The sequence below is a fragment of the Elephas maximus genome, chromosome 3, assembly GCF_024166365.1.
Source record: "Elephas maximus indicus isolate mEleMax1 chromosome 3, mEleMax1 primary haplotype, whole genome shotgun sequence".
NCBI lineage: Eukaryota > Metazoa > Chordata > Mammalia > Proboscidea > Elephantidae > Elephas > Elephas maximus.
The window spans coordinates 36,384,977-36,406,348 of NC_064821.1; the positions used below are offsets into that span (position 1 = coordinate 36,384,977).

Here is a 21,372-nt window from a genome sequence, read left to right on the forward strand (position 1 = left end):
GTCATTGTTACCAAGGAAGGCTATTTTTATGCCCACTTCACAGATGACGAAAATGAGGCCCAGAGAGGCTGAGCTGCCTGCCCAAGGCCACACAGCTGGTGAGTGAGAAGCCAGTTCCGTGTGTCTCCTCCTTGGACTTCATGGACTCACAGACTCCAGACAAGGCGCTCGCTCTGAGAAGTAGGGGTGGAGTGAGAGGGTCCCCCAGCTTGAGCCTACCCTGGGGTTATCTAGCCCTGCTGGGCCCGGGCAATAAGCCTGCAGGGAGAGGACCAAGAGGATCAGGGCCATTTCTGCCTACAAGGGAAGGAGGAAGTGGTTTAGCCCATGTGGTCCGGGGGGAAGGGAGGACAGCCAGCAGAGCCCAGGGCCCAGGGTGCATGTTATCATTGTTAGCTACCATAGAGTTGGCCCCTGACTCTTGGCAACCCCATGCATAACGGAACGAAACGCCGCCCAGTCCTGCACCACCGCCATGATCAGCTTCGGATCAGACCATTGTGACCCACAGGGTTTTCACTGGCTGATTTTTGTAAGTAGATCTCCAGGCTTTTCTTCTTAGTCTATCTTAGTCTGGAAGCTTCACTGAAACCCATTCAGCATCATAGCAACGTGCAAACCTCCACGGACAGATTGTGCATGAGGTCCACTGGCCAGGAATCGAACCCAGGTCTCCAGCATGGAAGACAAAGATTTTACCACTGAACTACCAATGGGTACCAACCAAAACCAAACCCAGTGCCGTCGAGTCAATTCCAATGATGATACCAATGTGTAGGAGCCTTCAAAATGTTTTCATTTATTTTGAAATCAGAAGAAAAAATAAATACAATGATAATAAACATATAATAATGAATTCAGCCCAGATCACATTCATCTTGAAGCTAACACAGTGGTAAAATACCATGTTATATATTTGCATTTTGTTGTTATTGCTGTTTTGTTTTTTATTTTATTGTGGTGAAAATATACATACCAAAACATCCACCATCAACAATTTCTACATGTACAATTCAGTAATAAATATTTGTTTATAGAGATAATCATAATGTCAAAATCCTAAGGCTGCCCTGTGTTCATGGGATGCTGCTCCGGACTCAGTCCTGCCCCAGGACCTTTGCTCATGCCATCCCCTCTGCCCTGAGTGCCTTTCTGCACCCCTAGTCTAGCTGACTCCAACCTGCCTTTGGACACCACTTTCTCTGGGTTAGCAGGGCCTCCTCTAGGGGTTCTCGTGACTCCCCACGCCCCTCTCTAACAGGGTGTTCACTTGGTGACAATGATGTGAATAATGTCTCATACCTCTTCAGTCTCTCTAGGTTATAAAAGCCAGAAGGGCGGGGCCTGCACCTGTCCCAGGGTCACCCCTGTGTCCCCCCAGGATCTGGCACATAATAGGTGCTTAATAAAGACTTGTGGGTGGCTGGATGAGAGCCAGGCATCCCCCCGCCCCCTTGGCTGAGCGGCCTCCCCAGACTCTGCAGACAAAGGGCCCCCAGGCGCACACCTGCTCCAGGAAACAGAAACCACCCTGGGCACCGCCCCGCCCTACTGACGCACAGACCCTGAAATGAAACCGGCGCCGGTAGTGAGGCACAGCCAGCGAGGGCTTCGGCCACCCCGGGGCTTCCCAGGTATGTGGTCAGGCGGGGCTGAGACGGGGCTCAGCCTGGGGCCCTCTCTCAGGAATACCTCTTTGCCATTCATGATGGTGAGTCTAGGGGGTCCCCCCAGAGCCTCAGCCGCGCTGGGCCCTTGAGGAGAGAGAGCATGGTGCCAGAATGGGCCAGAGGAGGAACGGGGCTGGTGTGGTCCAGAGGGCCCAGGGATGCTGGGGGTGCTTACTGGAGGAGGGGACATTATAGGGATCATTAGAAAATGGAGCTGGAGTCAGGCAAAGAGAGAGAGAGCCTGGTCAGCTTTGAGCAGGGCAAGCATGTCCTTAGGGCTGGATTTAGGAAAAGGGAGGTGGAAGAGGCCCCCATGGCAGTGTCAGGAGATTAAGCACTCGACTACTAGCAGTTAGCAGTTCAAACCCAACCAGAGGCACCTCAGAAGAAAGGCCTGGCGATCTGCTTTCAAAAAGTCACAGCCTTGAAAACTCTATGGAGCACAGTTATACTCTGCACGCAGGGGTTGTCAGGAGTCAAAGTAGACTCAATGGCAACTAGCAACATCAAATGGGTTCATCCATTTGGTCTGGAACTAGATCATCATTTATCAGCAAATACTCTGCACCCTCCTCTGTACCTGCACAGCATCGTGTGGTGCTAGGGACCCAGACCACTGAAAACCCTCAGACTGGGAGAGACAGTCAGACACAGACACACCAGCTCTGTCGAGTCAGAGCTGGGCCAGAAAAGAGAGAGGAGTCTCAGAAGGAGAATGGAGGACAGAGGGGAGCCAGGACTTATTCTAGGGGGAGAGACAGGAAGACTGCCTGGAGGAAGGGACATTTTTACTGGGTTTTGAAGGGTGAATAGGAGTTCTCCCAGGTAGAAAAAAAGAACAAGCCTATAAACATTACCAAGGTCACTGGGTGGTACAAATGGTTCACACTCGACTACTACCTAAAGGTTGGTGGTTCGAACCCTCCCAGCGGCACCTTGGAAGAGAGGCCTGGCGATTTGCTTTTGTAAAGATTACAGCCAAGAAAACCCTATGGAGCAGTTCTACTCTGTAACATATGGGGTCTCCATGAGTCGAAATCGACGCTACAGCAACAAGTTTTGTTTTATAAACATTACCCCATCCTAGGTCACGACTGGGTTCATAAATATTTATTATACACATACAATGCTTATTCTGTTCCAACTACCTTCCAAGGTAAATAGCACCATTATCCACAAATTACGGATGAGGAAACAGGCACAGAGGTTAAGTGATTTGCCCAGGTTCACACAACAGGTAAGTGAGAGAGCTGGGATTTGAACCTGGGCCATCTGGCTCCAATTTCAGGCTCTTAATCGCTTTGTTGTCCTGCTTTATGAGATATTTCTTAAAATATCCATTTCATTACACTTGGCCCAGAATCTCCTTCAGCCCCTCCCCAGAGGGTGGGTTGATCATCTTTCTTCTGGCAAAGAAAGTCAATATTGACTGAGGTTGATCAACACACCCCTTCCCGGAGGAAACAGCCCAGCAACAGTAATCTTCTTCGACAATGAAAATTTAGATGGGGCCAGTGGGGGAGGCCTGGAGCTCCAATGTGAGGACAGAATTAAGGGTATGAATGGGTCTTATGTGGTTCACCCAGCAGGGTATGACCCTTTTGCTGGTTTTACAGTGATTTAATATCTTTGCACAAATTGGTGCTGTTTTCTTTCTCTAGACCAAAACAGTTGCCGTTGAGTTGATTCCAACTCACGGCGATCTCATGTGTGTCAGAGTAGAACTGCTCCATAGTATTTTCAACTGCCAATTTTACGGAAGCAAATTGCAAGGTCTTTCTTCCAAGGTGCCTCTGGGTGTATTTGAACTGCTAACCCTTTGGTTAGCAACTGAGTGCATTAACCATTTGCAACACCCAGGAGCTCTGCCTGGCACACAAGACCAAAACACCCATTGCCTTCGAGTTGATTCTCTTGGCAACCCCAGAGTAGACCTGTTCTCCATAGAGTTTTCAGTGGCTGATTTTTAGGAAGCAGATTACCAGGCTTTCTTCCAAGGCGCCTCTGGGTGGGCTCGAACCTGCAACCTTTTGGTTAGCGGTCAAGCGCTTAACCATTTGCACCACTCAGGGACTCCTTCTCCAGCTCCTTGTAAATGGTTCACAAAGCCCAGTGTGACCTTGAGCTTAAATCAAACTTGTTGAGAACATGCATCTGGATTAACAATACACCTGACACACTGTAGTTACTCTATCAGTGGCTGTTGCTTGTGGCAACATTGGTGGCAAGGCCACTGCTTTCGGCCACATTTCTCTAGTGTTTCACCACGTTGTGGCAACCTTGTGTGCACCCACTGTTTATCAGCTGCCTCTCATTCACGCCCCGCCAGGGACATTGACATTTACTTAGTATTAAATAAAGTCTGTCCTGAATTTTTTTTTAATTTTTTTTGTGCTTCAAGTGAAAGTTTACAAACCAAGTCAGTCTCTCATGCAAAAATTTATATACGCCTTGCTATATACTCCTAGTTGCTCTCCCCCTAATGAGACAGCACACTTCTTCCCTCCACCCTCTATTTTTGTGTCCATTCGGCCAGCTTCTGACCCCCTCTGCCCTCTCATCTCCCCTCAGGACAGGAGCTGCCCACATAGTCTCATGTGTCAACTTCATCCAAGATGCTCACTCATCGCCAGTATCATTTTTATCCCACAGTCCAGTCCAGTCTCTGTCTGAAGAGTTGGCTTTGGGAATGGTTCCTGTCTTGGGCTAACAGAAGGTCTGGGGACCATGACCTCTGGGGTCCTTCTAGTCTCAGACCATTAGGTCTGGTCTTTTTACAAGATTTTGGAGTCTATATCCCACTGCTCTTCTGCTCCCTCAGGGTTTCTCTGTTGTGTTCCCTGTCAGGGCAGTCATTGGTTGTAGCCAGGCACCACCTAGTTCTTCTGGTCTCTGGCTGATGGAGTATCAGGTTTATATGGCCCTTTCTGTCCCTTGGGCTCATAATTACCTTGTATCTTTGGTGTTCTTCATTCTCCTTTGCTCTAGCTGGGTTGAGACCAATTGCTGTATCTTAGATGGCCGCTTGCTAGCGTTTAAGACCCCAGACATCACTCTCCAAAGTGGGATGCAGAATGTTTTCTTAATAGATTTTATTATGCCAATTGACTCAGATGTCCACGGAACCCATGGTCCCCAAACCCCCTCCTCTGCTACGCAGATCTTCAAAGCATTCCATTTATTCAGGAAACTTCTTTGCTTTCAGTTTAGTCCAGTTGTGCTGACCTATCCTGGGTGTTGCCTTTCCCTTCACCTAAAATGGTTCTTATCTACTATCTAATTAGTAAAAAACCTTCTCACTCGCTCCCTCCCCACTACCGTAACCATCAAAGAATATTTTCTTCTGTGTTTAAACTATTTCTTGAGTTCTTATAATAATGGTCTCATACAATATTTGTCCTTTTGCAGCTGACTAATTTCACTCAGCATAATGCCTTCCAGATTCCTCCATGTTACGAAATGTTTCATGGATTCATCATTGTTCTTTATCAATGTATAATATTCCATTGTGTGAATATACCATAATTTATGTATCCATTCATCTGTTGATGGGCACCCTGGTTGCTTCCATCTTTTTGCTATTGTAAACAATGCTGCAATGAACATGGGTGTGCATATATCTGTTCGTGTAAAGGTTCTTATTTCTCTAGGATATATTCCAAGGAGTGGGATTGCTGTATCGTATGGTAGTTCTATTTTTAGTTTTCTAAGGAAGTGCCATATAGCTTTCCAAAGTGGTTGTACCATTTTACATTCCCACCAGCAGTGTATAAGTGTTCCAGTCTCCACAGCCTCTCCAACATTTATTATTTTGTGTTTTTTGGATTAGTCCCAGCCTTGTTGGAGTTAGAATCTCACTGTAGTTTTGATTTGCATTTCTCTAATGGCTAATGATCGTGAGCATTTCCTCCTGTATCTGTTAGCTACCTGAATGTCTTCTTTAGTGACGTGCCTGTTCATATCCTTTGCCCATTTTTTAATTGGGTTATTTGTCTTTTTGTAGTTGGTTTTTGCAGCATCATGTAGATTTTAGAGATCAGATGCTGATCGGAAATGTCACAGCTAAAAACTTTCCCAGTCTGCAGGTAATCTTTTTACTCTTTTGGTTAAGTCTTTTTTTTTTTTTGGATGAGCATAGGTGTTTGATTTTTAGGAGCTCCCAGTTATCTAGTTTCTCTTCTGCATTGTTAGTAATGTTTTGTATACTGTTTATGCCATGTATTAGGGCTACTAGCATTGTCCTTATTTTTTCGTCCATGATCTTTATCATTTTAGATTTAGGTCTTTGATCCATTTTGAGTTCATTTTTTGTGCATGGTGTGAGGTATGGGTCTTGTTTCATTTTTTTCCAGATGGATATCCAGTTATGCCAGCACCATTTGTTAAAGAAACTGTCTTTTCCCCGTTTAACTGACTTTGGACTATAGTCAAATATCAGCTGCTCGTATGTGGACGGATTTATGTCTGAATTCTCAATTCTGTTCCATTGGCCTATGTATCTGTTGTTGTACCAGTAGCAGGCTGTTTTGATTACTGTGGTGGTGTAATAGGTTCTAAAATCAGACAGAGTGAGGCCTCCCATTTTATCCTTCTTCTTCAGTAATGCTTTATTTATCTAGGGCCTCTTTCCCTTCCATATGAAGTTGGTGACTTGTTTCTCCATCTTATTAAAAAATGTTGTTGGAGTTTGGATCGGAATTGCATTGTATCTATAGATTGCTTTTGGTAGAATAGACATTTTTACAATGTTAAGTCTTCCTATCCATGAGCCAGGTATATTTTTCCACTTATGTAGGTCTCTTTTGGCTTCTTGCAATAGCGTGTTGTAGTTTTCTTTGTATAGGTCTTTTACATCCCTGTAAGATTTATTCCTAAGTATTTTGTCTTCTTGGGGGCTACTGTAAATGGTATTGATTTGGTGATATCCTCTTGGATGTTCTTTTTGTTGGTGTAGAGGAATCCAACTGATTTTTGTATGTTTATCCTGTATCCTGATCCTCTGCTGAACTCTTCTATTAGTTTCAGTAGTTTTCTTGAGGATTCTTTAGGGTTTTCTGTGTAAAAGATCATGTCATCTGCAAATAGAGATACTTTTACTTCTTCCTTACCAATCTGGATGCCCTTTATTTCTTTATCTAGCCTAATTGCTCTGGCTAGGACCTCCAGCACAATGTTGCATAAGCATGGTGATAAAGGCATCCTAGTCTGGTTCCTGATCTCAAGGGGAATGCTTTCAGAGTCTCTCCATTTAGGGTAATGTTGGCTGTTGGCTTTGTATAAATGCCCTTTATTACGTTGAGGAATTTTCCTTCTATTCCTATTTTGCTGAGCGTTTTTATCATGAATGAGTGTTGAATTTTGTCAAATGCCCTTTGTGCATCAATTGATAAGATCGTGTGGTTCTTGTCGATGGATTACAGTAATTGTTTTTCTAATGTTGAACCATCCCTTCATACCTGGTATGAATCCCACTTGGTCACGGTGAATTATTTTTTTGATATGTTGTTGAATTCTATTGGCTGGAATTTTGTTGAGGATTTTTGCATCTAAGTTCATAAGGGATATAGGTCTGCAATTTTCTTTTTTTGTGGTGTCTTTACCTGGTTTTGGTATCAGGGATATGGTGGCTTCATAGAATGAGTTTGGGAGTATTCCATCTTTTTCTATGCTCTGAAATACGTTTAGTAGTAGTGGTGTTAACTCTTCCCTGAAAGTTTGGTAGAACTCTGCAGTGAAGCTATCCAGGCCAGGGCTTTTTTTGTTGGGAGTTTTTTCGTTACCATTTCAATCTCTTCTTTTGTTACGGGTTTATTTTGTTATTCTACCTCTGTGTTAGTTTAGGTAGGTAGTGTGTTTCTAGAAATTCATCCATTTCTTCTAGGTTTTCAAATTTGTTAGAGTACAATTTTTAGAAATAATCTGATACGAGTCTTTTAGTTTCAGTTAGGTCTCTTGTAATATTGCCCATCTCATTTCTTATTCAAGTTATTTGCTTCCTCTCCTGTTTTACTTTTGTCAGTTTGGCCAATGGTTTATCGATTTTGTTAATTTTTTCAAAGAATCAGCTTTTGGTCTTGTTAACTCTTTCAATTGTTTTTCTGTTCTCTATTTCATTTAATTCTGCTCTAATTTTTATTATTTGTTTTCTTCTGGTGCCTGAGGGTTTCTTTTGTTGCTCTCTTTCTATTCGTTCAAGTTGTAGGGATAATTCTTTGATTTTGGCCCTTCTTTTTGGGGTTTTTTTTTGGGGGGGGGGTGTGGCTTTATTGATATAAATTGACCTCTGAGCACTGCTTCTGCTGTGTCCCAAAGGTTCTGATAGAAACTGTTTTCATTCTCATTGGATTCTATGAACTTCTTTATTCCATCCTTCATGTCTTCTATAACCCAACCGTTTTTGAGCAGGGTATTCTTCGGTTTCCAAGTGTTTGATTTCTTTTCTCTGCTTTTTCTGTTATTGATTTCTACTTTTATGGCCTTATGGTCAGAGAAGATGCTTCGTAATATTTCAATGTTTTGGATTCTCCTAAGGCTTGCTTTATGACCTAGTATGTGATCTATTCTAGACAATGTTCCATGTGCACTAGGAAAGAAAGTATACTTGGTTGAGTGTTCTGTATATGTCTATGAGGTCAAGCTGATTGATTGTGGCATTTAGACCTTCCGTGTCTTTATTGAGCTTCTTTCTGGATGTCCTGTCCTTCAACGAAAGTAGCATGTTGAAGTCTCCTACTATAATCGTGGACCTGTCTATCTCACTTTTCAATGCTGATAGCGTTTGTTTTATGTATCTTGCAGCCCTGTCATTGGGTGCATACATATTTAATATGATTATATCCTCCTAGTATATTGTCTCTTTAGTCATTATATAGTGTCCTTCCTTATCCTTTGTGGTGGATTTAACTTTAAAGTCTATTTTGTCAGGAATTAATATTGCTACTCCTGCTCTTTTTTGATTGTTGTTTGATATTTTTTTTCCTTCCTTTGAGTTTTAGTTTGTTTGTGTCTCTAAGTCTAAGATGTGTCTCTTGTAGGCAGCATATGGACGGATCTTGTTTTTTAATGCATTCTGCCGCTCTCTGTCTCCCTGTTGGTGCGTGTAGACCATTTACATTCACCGTAATTATGGACAGGTATGAGTTTAGTGCTGCCATTTTGATGTCTTTTTGTGTGTGTTGCTGACAGTTTCTTTTTCCCACTTAATTTTCTGTGCTGAGTAGTTTATCTTCATATATTACATTTTCTTATTCGTTGTTGATTTTGTTTCTGCTGAGTCTCTTTTTTTTTTAATTTGGATGAGTAGGATTGTTAATCTCCTTTGTGGCTACCTTAATATTTACCCCTGTTTTTCTAAGTTTAAACCTAACTTTTATTTCTTTATATCACCTTATCTTCCTCTCCATATGAAAGATCTATGACTACATTACTTAGTCCCTCTTTATCGTTTTAATGTTTTCTTCTTTGACATAATAACATCGCTATTTCCCTGTTTTGAGGGTTTTTTTATCTTGATTTATTTTTGTGATTTCCCTATCTGGGTTGACATCTGATTGCTCTGTCCAGTGTTCTAGTCTTGGATTAATATCTGATTTTCTAACCAGAAAAGTCCCTTTAGTATTTCTTGCAGTTTTGGTTTGGTTTTTGCAAAGTCTCTGAACTTCTGTTTATCTGGAAATGTCCTAGTTTTGCCTTCATATTTGAGAGACAATTTTGCTGGATATAGGATTCTTGGCAGGCAATTTTTTTCCTTCAATTTTTTATATAAGTCATCCCATTGCCTTCTTGCCTGCAGGGTTTCTGCCGAGTAAAAGCCGAGTAGTGTGAGCTTATTCTTATTGACTGTCCTTTGTAGGTGACTCTTCGTTTATCCCTAGCTGCTCTTAAAATTCTCTATCTTTGGTTTTGCCAAGTTTGACTATATGTCTTGGGGACTTTCTTTTAAAATCTACCTTATGTTCAATGAGCTTCTTGGGTTGATATCTTCTCCTCTTTCACGATATAAGGGAAGCTTTCTGCCAACAAATCTTCAGCAATTCTCTCTGTATTTTCTGTTATCCCTCCCTGTTCTGGTACTCTAATCACTCGTAGGTTATTTCTCTTGATAGAGTCCCACATGATTCTTAGGATTTCTTCATTTTTTTAAATTCTTTTATCTGATTTTTCTTCAAATATATTGGTGCCAAATGCTTTGTCTTCAGTCTCACCAGTTCTGCTTTCCACTTGCTCAATTCTGCTCCTCCAGCTTTCTACTGAGTTGTCTAATTCTGTAATTTTATTGTTAATCTTCTGAATTTCTGATTGCTGTCTCTCTATGGATTCTTGCAGCTTATTAAATTTTTCATTATGTTCTTGAATAACCTTTTTAATTTCTTCAACTACTTTATCTGTGTGTTCCTTGGCTTGTTCTGCATATTGCCTGATCTCCTTCCCGACGTCTTGAAGAGTTCTGTATATTAAACTTTTGTATTCTGCATCTGGTAGTTCCAGGAAGGCACCTTCATCCAGAAGATCCTTGATTCTTTGTTTTGAGAGCTTGTACAAGTGATCATGGTCTGCTTCTTTATGTGATTTGATATTGACTGTTGCCTCTGACCCATCTATCAGTTATTGTGTTAGTTTATTTTATGTTTGCTTACTGTATCCTAGCTTCTTCCTTTGTTTTGTTTTAATGCGCCCAAATAGGTTGCTTGAGTGAGCTATCTTGATTATTTTTGTCTTTGGAGCTCTGACATGCTGTCACCAGATGGCTAGAGCTGGTACCAGGCATATCAGCCTAGGAATCCATTCACTTTTCTTGTATGGATTCAGCTCAGGTATCCAGGTAGTTGGTCATCAAGTGTGTGGTACAGGCTCTGTCCTCCAGTCTTAGAGGGGCAGGGGTGATTGGTGTATGTACAGGTATCTGGTTGGAGCAGGGGGTCATGGTCTGAACAAGGCAGGGGGCTGACAACCATCTCCTGAGTGTCTGTGAGGAAAGCATGATTCCTGTTCCCTAGAGTGCACAGGCGGGTGGGTTCTGCAGATGGACCATAGGCACCCAGTGCTTTTGATTGTAAGGACTGGGAGGTACCAGTTATCCTTGGACCCCTGTCATGGGTGGCTGCATGATGTGAATGGAGCCACCAGTCCTTAGGCCCCTGATGTGGGGAGGTGAGGACCCTGTTTAATAGGCAAAGTGGTGTCAAACATGAAACACCTACCTCTCCACCACACAGCTGAAACAGTTGCAGTCTGCCAACAAGGGTCTATTCTCCTGAAATAGGCCCACACAGGTCCATGCAGGGGGGGAAAGTTATTCAAAGTCCATGGACCATTTATGCCTGGACAGGAGCTGCTTCTGTCCTGAGCTCCCCAGGTTAGTGGAGCTGGCAGATTATCTTTTTCCCCAGTTGTGAATTTATTCTTTCTCCAAGGCTGAGAGAATGGCTCAGAGTGCTCAGCAGGACCTAGCTCATGTTCGTGTTCCACTGCCATAGAGTCGATTCCGACTCACAGCGACCCTATAGGAAAGAGTAGAGCTGCCCAATATAGTTTCCAAGGAGCGCCTGGCAGATTCGAACCACCAATCTCTTGGTTAGCAGTCGTAGCACTTAACCACTATGCCACCAGGGTTTCCGGACCTATCTCGGGCTCAGGGAAATCAACAGCCACTGAAGCATGCTTGGAGGCGGGGGCCGTGGTAAAATATATGCAAATACTTAGCTTTTGCCAAGAGCACCATTCTTCTCTGGTTCCAGAGATGTGAGTAGGTTGTGTGGCTGACTGTCTCTCACTGAGGAAACTGTGGCTGAAAGCTACCACCAGCCTGCTGCAGTTGCTCCCGGGAATGGTGCGTGAGGGTTCTTGGATTCGGGTCCAGCAACTCCTCTCCACTTCTGAACCGTCTCTCCCCCTGCCATTAGGTCCGTTTTCTAACTTTGCATTTGATGTTCAGGGCTCCTAGCTTGTCATGAATATAATCGTTTCACTTGTTTTTTAGGGTATTTGTTGTAAGAGGGTTCACCAGAAGCATCTGACTACTCCGCCATCTTGGCCCCGCCTCCTGTTCTGAAATTTAAATACTCTGTTTTAAAGCGAACTTTCTAGCACTCATATTAATGACGTGATAAGAATAAAAAGGAGGACACGGTGGTTCAGTGGTAGAATTCTCACCTTCCATGCAGGAGACCCAGGTTCGATCCTAGCCAGTGCACCTCATCTGTAGCTACCACCTGTCTGTCGGTGGGAGTTTGCATGTAGTGCTACGATGCTGAACATGTTTCAGCAGAGCGTCCAGATTAAAACAGACTAGGAAGAAAGACCTGGCAATCTACTTCCAAATATTAGCTGATGAAAACCCTATGGATCTCAATAGTGTGACCTGAAACCAATCATGGGGGTGGTACAGGACCGGGCAGTGTTTCATTCCGTTGTGGATGGGGTCTCCATGAGTTGGGGCTGACTTGATGGCAGCTAACAACAACAGCAACAAGAATAAAAGGCAAAGAAAAAAATTGTTGGAGGATATTTAGGAGAAGTCAATGAATTAATGTAGAGAAAGTCTCTGGCATATAGTAGGTTCTTGACAAACACAAGCCAATTTTAAGCCCACTTCTCTGTCCAGCCTGGAGGACTCCTTGGAGGAGGTGGCAACATAAGCTACAATAAGACAGCAAAGGTTTGTGGGAGGAGACCAGCCTTGACTCTCTCTCCTCCCTCCCCCAGGTGCAACTTCCAGGGAGCCATGATGGAGATCAGGAATCTGCCCCCACCGCTGCCTCCACGGCTCGACTGGTTCGTGCATACCCAGGCTGGCGAGCTGGCCCAAGGTGGCATCCCTGAATGGTTCCATGGTGCCATCTCTAGAGAGTGAGGACACACCCCACCTTTCACCCTTCCCTTCGCCCTCTTCCCCACCTGCCCCCATCCCAGGCTGATTTGCAGAATTCAGAGCTCAACTCAGTGTCTCTGAAGTCATGCAGACTTAGGGTGGACTCCTGCCTCCCCTGTGGATTTGCTGGGTGACTTTGGGCAAGTTGCTTCCCTCTCTGATGTTTCTGTATACAAATGCCCACACACCACATACTGCCAGGAACCTGGCAGCCCACGTCCTTCACCTAGGCCAGGCTTTGGCAATCAAGATGGCCTCAGAATCCTTCTTAATACAATGCCCCAAGCAGCTGCTCTCAATCCACCAGTGATGTTCCTCTCTACATTAGACTGTGGCCTCTGAGGACATAAACAAATCCCCCTAATCAGGCATCCCCAGGGCCTGGACTAAACAGATGAAGGAAAGAACATTTAGTGCTACCCTCGGCATGCAGGAAATTGAGAGAATCCCAGGAAGACCACAGAGCAGAGGAACTGGAAATAGTCTCTGGGGCAGGACTGGCCAATAGAACTATAATGCGAGCCACATATTCAATTTAAAATATTTTAGTAGCTACATCGAAAAGCATAAGATGAAATGGGTGAAATTAATTTTCATATATTATCATGTCATCATATATTTTTAAGGTCCCTGGGTGGTGCAAAGAAAACCCTGGTGGCATAGTGGTTAAGAGCTCAGCTGCTAACCAAAAGGTCAGCAGTTCGAATCCACCAGATGCTCCTTAGAAACCATATGGGGCAGTTCTACTCTGTCCCATAGGGTCTCTATGAGTCAGAATCAACTCAACGGTGACGGGTTTATGGGTGGTGCAAGTGGTTTGTGACCAGCTGCTAACCTAAAGGCCTCGGTTCCAATCCACCCAGCAGTGCCATGGAAGAAAAGCCTGGGGATCTGCTTCTGTAAAGATTACAGCCAAGAAAACCCTATGGAGCAGTTCTACTTTAACACATGGGGTCTCCATGAGTCAGAATTGACTCAACAGCAATGGGCTTGGTTTATTTAAATCATATTTTAACATATGTTTCTATAACACATTCATATTCATAACACATATTCATATTTAACATATATACAGAGAACAGAGAATATATATTTTGTTGAACCCAGCATATCCAAAATATTATCATTTCAACATGTCATTAATACTGAAAAACCTATTCATGAGGTAGTTTGCATTCTTTTAATTTTTCTAAGTCTCTGAAATCCACATATTTTACACTCACACATAACTTGATTTGGATCAGTCATGTTTCAAGCGCTCAAGAGCTACGTGTGGCCAGGGTCCTCCATATCAGGCAGTGAGGCCTGCAAGCTCCCCAGCTTGTCACGCAGGTCCCTTACCCTCTGTGAACCCCAGATAACAGTAGCGATCATGATAATAATAAGAGTAATAACAATAATATGGTCCCTGGGTGATGCGAACAGTGTGTACCTGGCTGCTAACGAAAGGTTGGTGGTTTGAACCCACCCAGGAGCACTTGGGAAGAAAAGCCTGGCAATCTGCTTCCATAAAGATCACAGCCAAGAAAAACCTATGGAGCACTCCTATTCTGTAACACATGGGGTCGCCATGAGTCCAAATCAACTTGATGGCAATAGGTAGTAGTAGTAACAATAACAACAGCGTATGAGGTAACAATCCCAATATCACAACGTTGTTGTGTTTTGTCCATTCTCACATCAGCCCTGAGAGTGAGGAGTTACTTTACTCTTGAAGAAGCTGAGAATCAGAGAGCGACAGAGCTTCGCCCAGGGTCACACAGCTAACTGAACAGCCGAGCCAAGTGTTGAACCCAAATGCATCCGAGGGGCAGCTCCTGCTTTACTACCGGTGACACCTTGATCTACCCAAAGATCCATTAATAGAGGGACTTCAGGCACTGAAAAGGCAGACAGGGGATATAGGAGGTAGGAAGAAGTCCACTCTGGGGTGGAAGAAGGACTTCAGAGGCCTCCTGCCACCTCTTGGGGGGACATCCCTGTCCCTGGACATCCCAAGGTCTGAAGCCACCGAGAAAAAGTGCTTTTAGGTTGTTTGTTCATTTAGAGGAGTCCCTGGGTGGTACAAACAGTGAACATGCTCAGCTGCTAACCAAAAGGCTGGTGGTTTGAGTCCACCCAGAGGTGCCTTGGAAGAAAGGCCTGGAGATCTACTTCTGAAAAATCAGCCATTGGAAGCCCTATGGAGCACAATGCTACTCTGACACGTATGGGTTCGCATGAGCTGGAGATGACTTGATGGCAACTGGCTTGGCTTCACCTTTCATGGTGCAGTGTTGGAGGGGTGTCAGTCCCGGGGTGACAGGTGCACCCGGAGTCTGGCCTGGGAGCTGGGTGGCTGGACTGTGGCGATTTCCCTCCTGTGTGTGCCCTTCCAGGGCTGCCGAGAACTTATTGGAGCCGCAGCCACCAGGATCCTTTCTCATCAGGGTCAGTCACAGCCATGTGGGCTACACGCTCTCCTACAAGTAAGGCTGGGGCTGGGGCAGGGGCCGGGGCCAGGGCAGGGGCAGGGGCAGGGCCAGGGGCAGGTGGGCTCCAGGGCTTCCTTGGCAGGGTACAAGGGGTTCTTCATTCCATAACATCTCAGGGAGCAATCAGCATGGGGGTCTGGCCAGATCCAACTGCAGTGCGAGTAGATGCAGGTCCGGCTGTAACCAGCAGTCACAAGTCCAGTTGCAACTGGGGCTCTGTTTCCCAAGAAGGGCTGCTTGAGTCTCAGAGCTGTCCCCCCACTGCCCCACCATCAACCTGACTCCAACCCAATGGGCCACAGGTATTACAGAGACCCAGGGCAGCCTGGCTGCTTGAGGCCTCAAATCCTGATCTGACATCTCAGAGGATTCAGGAAGAACTACTGTTCAAAAGGCAAATCCAAAAAATTCCTGGTCAAAGGAATAAAAAGTCCAATAGCTCAATTACAAAGTTACCCACAGTAGGAAAGCTTGAGCTCTGAGTCTCGTGGTCACACATGTTCAAGGTTCAGCTCTGCAACTTACATGCTGTGTGACCTGGGGCAAATCACTCAACCTCTCTGAGCATCCATCAAAGTTCACATGCCTAATATAGGAATGCTAAGATTTAACTCGGGACTCCCTAGGTGGCACAAATGGTTAAGCATCGGACTACTAACTGAAAGGTTGGAGGTTCAAGGCCACCCAGAGGCACCTAGGATGTAAGGCCTGGTGATCTGCTTCCAAAAGGTCACACGGCCTTGAAAACCCTATGGAGCAGGTCTACTCTGCCCACAAGGGGTCGCCATGAATCAGAATTGACTCAGCAGCAAGTAACAATGACAACGAAGATTTAGCTCAGTCTTGATGTGAAGACTAAATGAGATCTAGAAAGCACACAGTAGGACATTAGTAAATGCATGCACTGATTATTGGAACATTTATTGAACACCTTCTGTGTACGGGGCACACAGCTTTAGGCTGGGACCTGACTCCAATAGTCATTATTGTTTCTACTGATCTTGACCCGTAGTTAGGCACCCAGAGCTTTTGCCTTGATTTCAAGTAGCTTGTTTCATCCTCAGAAGAACTTCATGGGGTCAGCCTCAGAAGCCCCATGATGCATATGGGGGAAACTGAGGCACAGTGAGGGGTTACACGGCTAGTTAGTGGAGAAGCCAATGTGAGAGCTGGGCAACCAGGCTGCCACGGCTTGGGGATGAGGTGGAGGTGGGGGTGTCCTGGCTGGAGGGGTTGGGGTGGGATGTCCAGTGGGAGTATCCCACCCCGGCCATGTTCCCCCAGGGCCCACGGCTGCTGCCGGCACTTCATGGTGAAGCTCCTGGACGACGGGAGCGTTGTGATCCCTGGGGAGAACGCAGCCCACGCCTCGCTGGACGCCCTGGTCACCTTCTACCAGCAGGAGCCGATGCGGCCATATGGGGAGCTGCTGACCCAGCCCTGTGGGCAGGTGAGGGGCCCAGCCAGGGCACAGCCCCTCCAGGACCAGGCCTCAGACCCCTTGGCCCCACCCACCCCTTCAGCCTCTCCAGATTCTGCCCCAAGCCCGCCTCTCTTTGTTCCTATCCCCTACAACCTCGCGACTCCTGGTCCCTGTCCCTCCCCCGCCTGGACCATGTGTCTCCCGCTGAGGCTCCCTCTTGGCTTACAAGGGCTGTGGACAGGGCACCCATCAGTGGCTTGTGGGTGGTGTAATTTCTGTAGTAGTGCAGTGGGGAGCACGTGATCAAGGGTCAGTGGCCGGGAAAGAGCCCACGCACTTGTGGGCGGAGCTTATATCCTTATAAGGTGTAGTTGACGAGGCTTCTTTTTTACAAGGGGTCGTGTGTGCTATAACCTTGGCTGATCCATGCGCTCCCGCGCGTGGCCTAGACACCCTGAAGCTACTGTGGGAGGGGCATACTTCCTTACAATACTCAGTGGGCGGCACCAACGCCTAGACGCTGCTGTGGGGGGGGCATACTTCCTAACGAAGCCCAGTAGGTGGAGCATACTTTCCCCCACGAACTGTGGGCAGGGCATCCCTAGGCCCCTCCTTCCAGGGGGGTTGTCGGGGGCCCCAGTCCCGCCCCTTTTCCCCTCCTTGGGGCTGAGCTCCAGGCGCACTCTGCCCCACAGGAGGATCCGGCAAACGTGGACTATGAGGATCTTTTCCTTTACTCCAACACATTGGGCGAAGAAGCCGCCAGCCCCGCCCATGACCCCAGACAGCACCAGGGGCTCTCCCCTTGCCAGGCAGCCACACCTGAAGAGGTATGCGGGAGAGGGGGTGGGGACTGGCTCCTCTGGCGTAGGGGAGGAGCAGGGTATAAAGAGGCCAACAGCTGCCAGAGGAGACTCTTTTAGAATGAGGGTAGGATCCCTAGCTTGGTGCTTAACAACTTCTACTGATTTCCCAAGGTTCCAAACTGCAACATCAGCTCCTACTTCTCCCCATCACCCACCCAGCCCCAGCACCTCTATCATCCTTCTGTTAATTGGGCCCATCAAGCCCACCAAAGGCCTTTACAGTTGCTGGCCGTGCCTCAGGGCCTTTGCACTGATGTGTGTGCTCTGCTCCCAGATTTACCCTGCCAAGCTTCTTCTTTCAGTTTTCACTTCAAGTGTCTCCTTCCCCGATTGCGGGGTCTAAACTAGCCCTCTGTTATGGCCCCCGGACACCCTTATAGCTCAGTAATGAAGTCACTCCTGCGGTTCACCCTTCAGCGAAAGATTAGACAGGCCTATAAAACAAAATGAGACTAAATGGGGGCACACCAGCCCAGGGGCAAGGACGAGAAGGCAGGAGGACAGGAAGGCTGGTAATGGGGAACCCAAGGTCAAGAAGGGGGGAGTGCTGACATGTCATGGGGTTGGCTACCAATGTCACAAAACAATATGTGTATTAATTGTTTAATGAGAAACTAATTTTCTCTCTAAACCTTCATCTGAAGTACAATAAAAATAAATAAAGTAGCCCTCCATGTTCCCATCACATCACTGTATTTATTTGCTACAGAACTCTTGCTGCAATCTAGAAAGGTCTCGTTTATTTGCGGGTTTCCGTGTTTCTTGTCTGCCTCCCCTTTCAGACTGTGAGCTCCGGGAAGACTGAGAATCCATCTGGCTTGTTCACCACTGCGTCCCCCGCCCCTCCAAGAGGATCTGACACATCGAAGGTGCTCATTTAGTGAGTCTGCTGAGTAGACGAGTGAATGAATGGATGAACCGATGAATGTTCCACAGCTTCTTGGGGTTGGGCACAGCAGGGTACTTCTGACGATGGTGGGAACTAGTGGGTGTGCAGGTGGGTGCATCAGGGAAGGCCTCCTGGAGGAGGTGGCATCGAGCTGGGATGTGCAAGGAGAGAGTCAACCACATGGAGAGACTCAGGGAGAGTATTCCAGGCAGAGGGAACAGCATGTGCAAAGGTCCTGAGACTCAGTGTATGAGAGAAGCCAAAGAAAAACAAAAGCCAGTGTGTGGACGGAGTGGAATGAGTGACAGAGAGCTTGTTGGGAGGTGAGGGGCCGAGGTCAGTAGTGGCAGATTCTGTAGGGCTTTGGGGCCCAGTGAGGAGGTGGGATTCTAGTCCAAGTGTGCTGGGCAGCCATGGGAGAGTTTGAGTATGACCGGATTGATGGTGTTAAATGTTCTCTGTGGCTGATGGTGGCGGAGGGGCTGCTGGGGGTAGGGGCCCAGGTGGCAGGGAGGTGGTGGGGGCAGCATCCAGGTGGGAGGGGTGGCCTAGACCAGGGTGGGCACCCTGAGGCTGGAGAAGAAAGTGGATATTCAGGACATGTTTTGGGAGGGGACTTGCTAATGGCTTGGAGGTGGAGGGTGAAAGGAAGTGGGATGTTGTTGTGGTTTGTGTCCCCTGGAAGCAGTTGTTGTTGGCTGTTACAGAGTTAATTCCAACTCATGGTGATCCCGTGTGTTACAGAGTAGAACCGCCCCATAAAGTTTTCTTGGCTGTAATCTTGATGCCACTGGGGGGTTCCAGCTGCTAACCTGTAGGTTAGTAAAAAAAAAAAATGCCATTGAGTCAATTCTGACTCATAGCAACCTTATAGCAGCTGGGTAGATCAGAGGTCGGCAAACTGTGGCCCACAGACCACATCCAGCTGACCACCTGTTTTCAGATGGCCCCTGAGCTGAGTATGAGTTTTACATCTTTGAATGATTGAAATATCAACAGAAGAATAATATTTTGTGATATGTGAAAATGGATGAAATTCAAATTTCCGTGTCCATAAATAAAGCTTTTGGCAGCCCTGGGTGGTGTAAGCAGTTAATTCACTCAGCTCCTAACTGAAAGGTTGGAAGTTGAAGTCCACCCAGAGGTGCCTCAGAAGAAAGGCCTGGCAATCTACTTCTATAAGATTAGAGCCATTGAAAACCCCATGGAGCACAGTTCTACTCTAACACACATGGGGTCACCATGAGCTGATTTTCTTTTTTAAATAAAATTTTACTGGAACACATCCTCGCTCATCCCTCTACGTATCCTCAATGGCTGCTTTCGCGCTATAAGGCAGAGCTGAGTCTTTGTGGCAGGGACCGTCTGGCCCACAAAGTTGAAGATGCTTACTACCTGGCCCTTTACAGAAAAAAAAATTTCCAGCCCCTGGTTGGTGGTTCACATTCACCCAGCAGTGCTGTGGAAGAAAGGCCTGGCAATCTGCTTCTGTAAAAACTACAGCCAAGAAAACCCTATGGAGCAGTTCTACTCTGTAACACATGGGGTCACTATGAGCTGGAGTCGACTCGATGGCAAAGGGTTTGGTTTATTGGTTTGCCTAGAAGATGGAGCTGTTTACTAAGATGGGAAGAATGGGGCATGGGATCAGTTTCAGGGGTTTATACAGGATGTTTCTCAGCCACAGTGAGTCGGGGGGACCCAGGCCCCCATCTCCAGTCCAGACGCAGAGGCTTAGCGGACAGGCTGACTTGAGTCTTACCAGCCCCTCCTTCTAGGCCTCACTAAAGCCAGTCCTGCTCCACTGGCCAAAGGAAAGGAAGCCTTCAGCAGAGATGGACAGAGCATCCCTGGAGAGCACCGCCTCCTCCTGCCCCACGAAAGCCCCTTTCGGGGTCACCCGCCAGAAACTCTGGAAGAGCCTCAAGACACTCCCCCAAACGGGCAAGAGGGTCCAGCAGCAGCTGAAATCCCACCTGGCAGCCGTGAGTTTGCCATTGCTCTCAGATACCAGGTGGTCCACAACAACTCACAGCTCGGGGGCCAGGGCAAGCAGCCATGAGGATGCGGGTGCTACGAACTGGGAGGACGACGCCTATACCGACTCCTTTGAGGGGTCCCAGGCACCCTGCGAACCCCCCAGAGACAGAAATGCCCTTTCCAGAGAGGCCCTGAGGTCAGTCAGCTGGAGCAGAGTTTCCCCAGGGGACAGAGGTCTGCACCAAGCGGTAGCGAGGTCTCAATCACAGCAGGTATCCAAGCAGGACACGAGGGGCTTGGTAGAACCCCAGGACTGGCTCCCCGAAGAATACCTCCCACCACCGCCGTTTGCCCCTGGATACTGCTAGAGAAGGGTCCACCTGGCTCTGGGACCCTCATGCCAGTGGCTGCCCACCTTTGAACCACCTTGCTCACTGCCACTGCACCAGCCAGCCCATAGGAACCTGGGAATGAAATAAAGATGTTTCTTGGATCTGGTCGTGCGCTTGAAAATGACCTGGTTATTTTAATCGTCACCATCAGAGTACCAGCAATGGTGTGGGGCGCCTACTCTGTGCCTGGCCTCTGAGTTTGCTAATGCTTTTATGCTCCTGAGCAGCCCCACCAGGTAAGCCCATTCTCTGCATTTTTGAGGGGAGACTGAGGCTTGGGGAGGAGAAGAGGCATGCCAAGTTCCTTCCTCACATCATCTGTTCTCTGGTCTAAAATCACATGGCAGGAACTCTTGCCAGCCAGGGCTGCACCTGAGCTCAATGCCAAGTATGTCTGTACCTGTAAATGGGCCCTTCTTCTCGGGTCCTGTGCAGGGGAAAGAGGTGAGGTGTGTTGACTGCTTGGCACACAGCAAGTGCTCTGGGCATCATTAGTGTCGGTATTAAGAGACACATAAGAGCCCCTTTCCTTTAACAAGGGAGGAGGCAGCAGTGTTGTGTGGGGACAGGCTCTGGAGGGAATCCTGATCGTGGTGCTGTGTGACCTTTGGGGAAGTGCTGGACCTCTCTGTGCCTCAGTTTCCTCATCTTGGAGAAATTGGTGATAAGATCAGTCCTTCCTTTGCAGGGTGAACTGGCAGGATATGTGTAAAACCTGGGGCTTTGGTGCATAGGAGGTGTTATGGCTTGAATTGTGTCCCCCAAAAGATTTGTCAAAGTCCTAAACCCTGTTTGAAAATATGGTTTT

At 46.8% G+C, this 21,372-nt stretch overlaps 1 protein-coding gene across 3 annotated transcripts; it reads left to right on the plus strand.

Annotated features, from left to right (window-relative positions):
- The first annotated feature begins 1,559 nt into the window (after positions 1–1,559).
- Positions 1,560–20,673, plus strand: HSH2D (hematopoietic SH2 domain containing). Of its 3 annotated transcripts, XM_049877289.1 has the most exons (7): positions 1,560–1,634; positions 12,375–12,518; positions 14,919–15,008; positions 16,299–16,464; positions 17,133–17,267; positions 18,086–18,172; positions 19,971–20,673. In XM_049877289.1, exons 2-7 carry the CDS (start codon positions 12,394–12,396, stop codon positions 20,538–20,540), a joined length of 1,173 nt encoding a protein of 390 aa, XP_049733246.1. In that variant the 5' UTR covers positions 1,560–1,634; positions 12,375–12,393; the 3' UTR covers positions 20,541–20,673. The 3 variants fall into 3 exon arrangements, with proteins under 3 accessions (XP_049733246.1, XP_049733247.1, XP_049733245.1); XM_049877290.1 differs by lacking the exon at positions 14,919–15,008; XM_049877288.1 differs by lacking the exon at positions 1,560–1,634 and having other exon boundaries at positions 12,431–12,518; positions 14,225–15,008.
- Positions 20,674–21,372: the final 699 nt, after the last annotated feature.